This window comes from Protopterus annectens, chromosome 11.part0 (genome assembly GCF_019279795.1).
Source record: "Protopterus annectens isolate FY-2018-M chromosome 11.part0, PAN1.0, whole genome shotgun sequence".
NCBI classification, from domain to species: Eukaryota; Metazoa; Chordata; order Ceratodontiformes; family Protopteridae; genus Protopterus; species Protopterus annectens.
This window is the reverse complement of record NC_056745.1, coordinates 682,909,206-682,919,205: the sequence shown is the minus strand read 5'-3', so window position 1 is coordinate 682,919,205 and position 10,000 is coordinate 682,909,206. Positions and strand designations below refer to the sequence as shown.

General features: G+C 36.5%; 1 protein-coding gene across 2 annotated transcripts in view; it reads right to left on the bottom strand.

Moving 5' to 3' along the window:
* RFX4 (regulatory factor X4) overlaps positions 1-10,000 on the bottom strand; it is a 690,122-nt gene that overhangs the window by 240,421 nt on the left and 439,701 nt on the right. For both annotated transcript variants that reach the window (XM_044088142.1, XM_044088143.1), the window contains exons 11-12: positions 9,788-9,932; positions 4,011-4,105 (exon numbers count right to left, since the gene is read on the bottom strand). In XM_044088142.1, the coding sequence (XP_043944077.1) occupies positions 4,011-4,105; positions 9,788-9,932 (240 nt within the window). The remainder of the gene's footprint in view (positions 1-4,010; positions 4,106-9,787; positions 9,933-10,000) is intronic.

Genomic DNA, 10,000 nt, shown 5'->3' with positions numbered 1-10,000 from the left:
GTACCAGCAGTGGGTCCTGACTATATTGTAACTGAATTAAATATATGTTAACACAGGATACTGGAAGAGAAGAGGTTAAGCTCAACTCCAGTTAACTTTGGAAAATAGTAAGAAATTAAATTACTGGGCATAGGCCATAACCATATTATCTCACAGTTTTGAATGAAGCCAGAGACTCAATGTCTGTAAGAAGCATGGTTTGTTAGTATCTGTAGGAAGAGCAGAAGTTTGTAATTGTTTTATGACTTCCAGACGCTGCACCAGATCTGAGCAATGTTCTTGCTTGTGTATTATTGACATGTATGTGCTAAATCCTGGCAGTTTCTAGCAATAGGGGGTTGCATGGGAACCAGAAGTCAGATGACCAGTCATATGTGATGTCATTTTGTACAGAAATGATATTTTAATATTAGGTGAGACAGAAGTCTCAGAGCACTCTGCTTCTTGGAACATGACATAGAAGGATCCCTCACCTACTTCATCTTGCCTTGCTCTATTAAGTAAGTTGGAACAGTAATTTTCTAGATCAGGCAGGAAAATATAGTGAAAATAATTAAGTATTGTTTTTCTGTAACTGTGCGAATCTTTCCAGCTGTGTTATTTTTAATATTTCCTGTGATTGAAATGCTGGTGTTTACTGTAAATAGATATTTCATATTTTATGTTCATTTATTACTTATTAACTATATTTAAACTTTTCATTGTATCTGGTCCTTTAGAGAATATTTTAACCCTTGATAGTACTTATATCTATTGGTGACACTGTGGCCACTCCTGAAGCCGGGCTGTTTGGTCAGCATTACCATTTGTATTAATATTAATTTCACTCAGTATAATTGGGCACCCTTGCAACAGCCTTAGGTAGCTGGCTTTGTAATATCTGATGGTAGTGATTACCTTATAGTCTGGGCAGAAGGGGACACAGCAGCTACATCTGTGCCAGCCTTTCCCAGGTTGGTGTGTGTGTGTGTGTGTGTGTGTGTGTGTGTGTGTGTGTGTGTGTGTGTGTGTGTGTGTGTGTGTTTAATGTCACTTAAATAGTCATCAGCTGATTTGTGAACTACAATGTTCCACTGTAATTTAACTAAATTATCTATAAAATGTTTTATTTAAAAGATGTAATAAAAGATAATAAATAGTACTGCTCAATAAATGACAGTGCTTTGGTAAGGTATTTATGTATATATCTAGTAATTCACCAGAAGATTTTACCTACTGTTTGTTGTGCTGTGATATACACTAATTAACTCTATGTGCAAATAATTAAGCAATAACCCACGTCTGGGTGTCGGTAATGCTGGATTTACCCACAGTTGGTGTGATTTGGTCACGAGGGCAAAGTAAATCCAGCATTGCCCACACCCAGACGTGAGTTATTGCTATTATACAATGACATTATTTAAGAAAGAAATACTTACTTTTCTTAAATAATGTCTTTGTATAATGCCTCTGTGCTGCCCTTCTGCATTTTTCTGCTATCCTGGAGCTTTTTCTGATGTACTGTGCATGCGTATGGGACTTGTGTTCCCACGCTTACACAGTACATCAGGGCTGTGCAGAGGATGCAACAGAGAAAGGAAGATCTCTGTTGCTTTTTTTTTTTAAATTAAAAAAAAGTAAAAAAAAGAGATCGGGAGACGTTTTACTTTCAAGAGAGATAATCAGGCACGTTTCTTTAATTTTACAGAACTTACCTGATTATCCTTTTATTTTTGTCTGTGCCAACTCCCTCGTTTGCTTTAAGTCTCCTGGTTTCTTTTTTTGTTAAAAAAAAAATCAAAAGTAAAAAAGTTACGAAAAATACTAACAGGAAAAAGTCCGGGTGACCGGACCTTTTTCCGTTGGTATAGTCTCTGATTTATAACAGGGACGCAGGCTGGGCTGGCCAATCAGCTGCTTGTTTTTTAATATTAATTGCCAATCATTGTATAATGCTGTATTTATACTGACTGTTATGACTGTAACAGTGATGCTTCCTCAATCTTCCCTACAGAAATGCCACAGACAGACATAAACCTGACATCAAATGAAAACTACTGGAGAACAAACATTCTCCAACATGGTGTTAATGTACAGATAACGCACAGAAAAAAACAATTCTGCTGCTTCATGGCAGCTGAAAAAAATAGAGAATTACTACTATTTGCTCCTTTACTCAAGAATTCGGATTTGAAATAGAGCAAGAGGATTTCCATCAACACACATTATCTGAAAACTAATGAGTAGGAAACTATAATGTCTAGCTTTATTGACTGACTGTAATCCTTAGGTATTTATCAGCAAATAAAATTTATTGAGAGTGGGAGCAAGAATATAAGGCAAATCAGGGATAGTTGGGGGTGCTGCAATACTTTGCAGTGTATGAATTTGTCCCATTCGCCTGATCACAATGACAGGTGAGATATATTCAGTCAAGAATGTGGCAGTAATTGCTGGGCACAATATGCAAGTGTGTGTGTGTGTGTGTGTGTGTGTGTGTGTGTGTGTGTGTGTGTGTGTGTGTGTGTGTGTGTGTGAGTTTATCTGTCTGTCTGTCTGTACTTCTCCCCAGTAACACCCAACCTTTCAGGCATTATTGTTTGCTTAACAAATGAGTTATGAAAAACACTCCTTTTATATTTCAAAATTGTCACCACTTTTTAAACAATACTTATCTACACGGTATATGTATTATTGTATTATTGCATGTTAAGCATGATTTGTGTACCAAACAAAAATAAAAGTGGACATGATTTGAGTGGATCACATGTATGAGGTTCACTGTAACGGGTAGATTTTAGAGGAAGGATAGATGGGAAATGGGATTTTAGTCACAGTTGGAAGGTAAAGGGTTCAAATTAGACATGAGAAAATACTATTTCTTGCATAAACTGGACTGGACCTGGAAAATACTGCTTGAGGCAGTGGCAGAGGATACATCAACAGTAGTGGTCAAAGTCGCTTTGGACAAAGTAAGGAAAGGGAGGCAGGTAAGCATCTTGCCTGCAAATTCAGGCTGAACTGATACACTAGGATTCATTCACTGATTTCTTCTTGTCTGCATTGTTTTGTAAACTAGTTGTAGGCCTCAACAATTTACCAAAGGAGATGGTATAATGTAACTCAGGAGGCATTTATGGATATTTGGAATTGGTGGAATTAGGATTGGGCAAGAGGGTTTCCTGCACAGGAATTAACTTCAGTAGTCAGACTGAATGCAACTTCATTATTCTTTGCATGAGCACCTAAAGGGCAGATAGTTCTCTTGTTTCAAAGTTGGGCCAGGTGGCTTTCTATCTGTTGAGAGTTTATAGGTAGTTAGTAGGCATGAAGTCAGGGCAGCTTTTGAGGAACCTATCCCAGTTTTCCAGTTGCCCCACAGCACTGTCTGATTAAGTAAGTCAGTCAGAATCGCACAACAGGCAAATGAATGCAGAGGAAAAGAAACCTTGGAGTACAGGAAACGGTTTGTTTACAGTGCATACCCTTACTCTGTGCTAACTGCCAGTCACAATGTAGAGCAATGTAGCTTTACAGGAGACAGAGAGACAGAGAGAGAGAGAGAGAGAGGGACAGAGAGACAGAAAGAGTTAGAGCCCTATGATTATATAAACATTGGAACTAGTATTGCACAACACATGCCGGCTAAGTCTCATCCTGTGAACTTCACAGCATGACCATGTAAAATCTTGCCACAGTATCTAGTCCTATTATCATGCGTCCAGTTAGGCATTTTAGACTATGCCCTTCAGCTAGTGGACAGACATGACTTCAGCAAGTAGTGGGTAAAATCCAGGATGGTTATACCTGTCTTACAGTAGAATTTCAACAGTCTGATTCCCAGGATTACTGACTCCATTATCAAAGCAGGTATAATTTTAAGGATACAGACCTTAAGCAACAAAGAATTAAAAGAAGTTTGTGACTTCAGCACACTGAATGTTGTATTTCAAAGAACACAAGACAATTAAAACAGTTGGGTTAGTCTGTGACACAATGCAACCTATGCCTAATTGTGTAGGTTTACCAACCTTGACAACACATCTGTCCACCATGGAATCCAGCCACTCTATGTAAGACTCAATCGGGGACTGTTCTTCCAAAAGATGGTCAAATTCCTGGTATACTAATGAAAAAAGTAAGATGAAAATGAGGTCAGGCATTATAGGAACTTGCTTATCATTAATATACTTGTGAGAACTGAATTAAGATTAATCATCCCAAATAAATGCATTTGTTTTTTTTCAACCATTAATTAAAAAAAATCAACTTGGTAAAAGCAGTAGCTTCAACTGTTTATATCACACAGCAAATGGTAAGAATGGGAGAAAGGGAGTGGAAATCCTGTGTAAAATTTTTCCTTCTAGGGGGCAAGGAATACCCATTTTGATTGACTCCTTATAAAAAAAGGTCAAAAGCAGGATACCTGATGGTTTACATGGCTAAAATAGTACCTGCTTGCAGTATTGCAAAACAGGCCCACTTACAGGCAATGCAGAAAAAAAGTATTGTTAAATGTCACCATCTGTGCTCTAGTAAGACAGACCATGTGATGAAAACTGACCTGGATAGAAGGTGGACATGGAAACTCCATACATTAAGGCACCCCATCTGAGAAATGAACAAGAGAGCATCATTTTGTGAGGTGCCAATGCTTCTCACTGTGCCACAGTCCTGTCTATTCTTTTTAAACACCTTTATTAAATTATCACTTAAGGCATAGGCACACATACACACATTAACAGAAATAAAAACATATTAACATGATATATTACATATATAATTTATTTTTAACAATTATCATTCACTTCAACATTACATAAATTGGTCAATCCTTGCCTTCCCTTTAACCTCAGTCATCCTCCCATCATTATTGTGCATTTATTGTTCCCACAAATTCAACTTATTTCAGTGTTAATTTGCTTCTTTCCTTTTCTAAAGATCCCACCTCTATTTTTTATCTCCCTTACAATATTCAGTATTTGGGTTATAATTGGTTTAGATTTTCATTTCCATTTTCTAGTAGTTAATTTTTAGCAGGCAACAGAATTAAAATTAAGGCCTCACCATGTTTAGGAAACTCATCTCAAAGTAATAATTTCCTTAGTACTTGTCATTTGCAACCCTGATAATTCTGACAAAGTACTCTGTAGTGAATGTTTAAAATCTGACAACTCGTTACATTCTCAAAAAACATATTCCCAGTTACCGCTCACATTTCCATCAGACCTCCAGCACCACAGTGATACTCAGTGGTAAAAATAATTTTTCATGTTTAACTTATTGAACTTAGTAGTTGTATATGGGAGTCTTATTTCATCCATTCTGATACATTTTTTTGCCTAAAATACTGATAAACATATTTAACGTAATCAAAATGTGTAACTACAATGTATTTATAATATAATACAGAAAGAAGCCTTCACTGTCACTGTAAATAATATTGACAGCACAGACTTATATTCTTATGGCTATGATATTAATTTATTTTATGGGGGGGGGGTTGACATTTTTAACCTGGCTTGGTCCACTTGTTCATGGACCCTTTTCAGGTCTGTCCATGGCTATTAGTCTTCAATTAACTTTGCATACAAAGAATATATGATGGTCAGTACTGTGCATTATAACAGCAATAAATAATATTCTGTGGGTGCAAAGCATACCTCTCAACTGTACAGATTTTCGCAGAATGTCTAGATTTTTGCCTCTCATTTTTGGTATATTTCTCATAAAATTGTGGTTTTCTGGCAAATCATTTGTAAATCATTGAGGGTTGAAGTCAGAAAATAATTACATACATTTGAGTTTCAGACTTCATGTCATTCAGAAAATTAATGATAATACAAAACCTGTTATTCTATCAACTTTCTAAGTTTTGTAAGAGCAATATTTAAAACGTTTTAGCCTTTGTCCCCCCATTATTTATGGCTTTCTCCAGATTTGTTTTTGCTGTAAGAAGTTGAAATGTGTGGTGCAGAGTAATTTAAAATAGCGTAATGAAAACTACCCTGTCAGAGCTGAGTCATAGAAAACAGTGCAATGAATAATACTGTGTGAGCACTGAAACATTGAAAATAGTGTAATGAATAATACTCTGTGAGTGTTGATTCACAGAAAATAGCATGGGTGCAGAGTCATAGAAAATAGTAACTACCTTGAGATAGAAAATAGTGCAATGAATATTACTTTGTGAGTACTGAGTCACTGAAAATGGTGTAATGAATAATATTTTGTGAGTGCTGAGTCATAGAAAATAGTGCAATGAATAATACTCTGGTGGCACTGAGTCATAAAAAAAGTAATAGCAAATAATAGACTATGAGTGCTGCTGAGTCATAGAAAATAGTACAATGAAAAATACTCTGTGAGTGCTGACACACAAAAAATAGTGCAAAGAAAACTAATACTCTGTGGTTACGGAATCAAAGAAAAAAGGTCAGTGAATAATACTCGAGTACTGAGTCATTGAAAATTGTGTAATGAATAATACTATGTGAGTGCCAAATCATAGAAAATACTGCAATAAATAATACTCTGCAGGTGCGAGTCATAAAAAGTAGCAACTACCCTGTGAGTGGTGAGTCATAGAAAATAGTGCAGTAAATAATACTCTGTGAGTATCGAGTCATTGAAAATTGTGTAATGAATAATACTCTGTGAATGCTGAGTCATAGAAAATAGTACAACGAATACTACTCTGTCAGTATTGACACATAAAAATAGTGCAATGAATAATACTCTGTTGGTGCTGAACCATAAAAATAGAATAACAAATAATACACTGAGTGAATACTAGGTGAGTGCTGACACAGAATGAATAATAATAATACTCTGTGTATAGAATCATAGAAAATAGTACAATGAAAAATACTCTGAGTACTGACACAGAAATTAATGCAATGAACAATAATACTTTGTGGGTATGGAATCATAGAAAATAGTGAAATGATTAATACTCTGTGAATACTGACTTTTAGAAAATAGTGCAGTGAATAATACTTTTTGAGTGCTGACACAGAAAATAGTGCAAATGCTAGAAATGTATGAAATGACATGTCTAGTTAGTAGGATAGCTAGCATTTAGACAGTAGAGCAGAGCTGTTATGGTGAGAGCAAGTTAGTGTAGCGGGTGCTGTGGTGATTAAGTGTCTTTGTTAGTGATGGGAATGTTGGTATTAGTAAGGAAAGACGTGAGATAAGAGATAATGGGAACAAAGGTTTAGAAGCTTCTACAGGAGGGATAAGTAGTAAATATTTATCTATGTACATAGTTACACTAAGTATACAAAGCTAGATATATGACGTCCGCGGTCGTGCAGTGGTAGCATTGTTGCCTCACAGCAAGAGGTTCTCCCGTTTCATTCTCAGCTGGAGTGCGGGGAGTGCCTTCTGTGTGGAGTCTGCATGTCCTCCCCGCTGTTGGGTGGGCATTTGAAAGACATACATAAATGGGCGTGCCTTCCTTGAAGGTTGAATGTCGTGCTGGCACCTTGGCATTTGTGAAAATCTATTGCCAATCATTAGGGGACCGGAGTTCCGCTGTGGCGACCCCTAACCAGGAAAAGCCGAAAGACAACAACATACAAAGCTAGATATATGAGTAGTTGAGTTTAATATCTTAAACTATATACTATGCAAATGAGATAATAACTCTGTATAACCAAAACTGTGCCTGAATTTGATGCCATGGAAATCTGTGAAACTGTGTGCCTGAATTTGATGCCATGGAAATCTGTGATACATAAGGATATGATTACATAAGATTTCCTACATTCTAAAATAGTGTTACATTTATATTACCTCAGAAACAACACAAATGTATCCAGCTCTTGGTACATTCAATTTAATCAAGATAAATGTGAATGGTTAAAAGTAAAACATCCTAAAGAAAGGGATATGAATGGTGGGTACTGATAAAGAGGGGGTACTATTATGGATATGGATGCAACTGACTGCATCTCTGCTGTAGACTGCAAAACATGGAAAGTGAATGTTGTGGTTTAATCTTCAATCTAATGCTGAAATTTCAGGAAGGTGAACATGAAGTGGTTAAGTGGGTTATATTTGGGTCCTTTAACAGAAAAACACTTCAATGTATTGGGTACTGCTTTGTTTTTATTTAAATCTGGTATGTTATATAGCTACTACTGGCAGAACCCAAATAGATAGGGCAAGAAAGAAAAACTCATACATGATAATTAAAATAAAACATATACACAACACAGTGTACAGTATTAAAGAGTGTATTTAGATACTTGCACTTCAACATATTTCATACTGCATAATGCCATTAGATGGACATAAAGCAGAAAAATTACTACAGATAGTAACAAACAATTACTCCAAAACAAGCAAATGTACAACAATAGATCTCAAAGAGGAAAGTGTTTTGTCTTTTGGGGAAGAGAGAGGATTTAAAATAAGAATGAGTACATGAGTAAATAAAGGCTGCATGCAAAAAGTGTGAAGTAGAAGGCAGTAATGTACAATTTTTTATTATAGTTACATGAAAATAACCTAAAGGTGAAACAAACATGTAGTACTAAAGATAATAGAATAATAACCGACATACTATGGGATAAAGAGTAAAATAAAAAGTCAGATTAAGGATAGGATGTGGGAGTCAACATTATAACGGTTTAGTCAGCTTGAATAAAATGGTAAAGTAGTGAACTAAAGTTTACTGCAAGGACAAGTTGGCAGAAGTGCAGAAGTAAGTCAATGGGTCAGAAATGAGGAGAGAAGCAAAGATTTTAAATGAAGGGGAATGATATGAACCAAGGCAAAGTTACTAGTGGATGAAGTGTAAACAATTTTTATTTGTCCTCAATAATACTTAATACCATGTTTTCTTATAATGTGTCTAGCATTTTCCCAGGCAGTTCTTCTCATTCTGTAGGACAATAAAATCTGAAATGTTATACCATGTCCCGAATTGTGAGTGGAACATGGGTGTTAAAACTTTACTGCCATCACAGTTGTTGCAGCTGAGTTTCTGCAGTTTCTAAAAAGAGGTGGCCTGTATCTTAGATGTCTGTCTGTCTGTCAGCCAAGGGAATAGTAGCATATTATTATTATTATTCTGTAATAGATCCATCCATCCATCTGCCACCCCTTTTTTCTTATTTTTTGCACATGGGGTCTGGGTGTCACTTCAACATTGACAGTCATGTAGAGCAAAAGTTTACACTGATGGGTGGCTAGCATTGCCACAATACTTCTTCCACACCACACACTCACATACACACTCACACCTATGGCCAATTTAGAGTGTCCAGTCCACCTACTGCATGTCTTTGGAGTGTGGGAGGAAACCGGAATGCCCAGAGGAAACCCACATGAACACAGGGAGAGCATGCAGACTCCGCACAGAAAGCACTCCAGCTGAAAATCCAACTGGAGAACCTCTTGCTGTGAGGCAACAATCCACTGAGCCACTGTGTCATCCCTGTAATGACAGGTGGTGATAATAAATCTAGGTCTCACATGGACTCAGCATAAGCACAGGAATGTAGAAAAACATTATAGGGCATAGCTCTGGGGAAAGGTTTTCTTCCTTTTCACATAATTCAAATTGTTCATAGATAAGGATGTCTTCCATTCATTATTTTGTTGGATGAAAGGTGTTGAAAATATTTTTTTTTCATTTATTAGGTATTCTATTCACCATACCACCTAAGAAAAATGAATTACTTCATAAGTAAATGAATGGCATAAGATGGCTCAGACCATTTGCATGGACAACTTGTTTGCTAGGTTAAGTTAACTTTTCTTTCACTAGCATTCCATAAAGCTTAATAGCTCTTACACTGTATGATGAGTCGCCGGTGCTCTTCTCTTGAATCTTCCATTGTGTACAAAGTCTGTTTTGTGATGCTGTTCAAGTCCACATTCCTCCAGTCTTCTAGCATTTGAAATGTGATGTCAGCACTGTGGATCACTGTCCGGGAGGCCTAAAATCCCAAGAGAAACTTGTCAGTTCTATTTTGAAATAGTATGCTAGAAATCACACATACTAGAA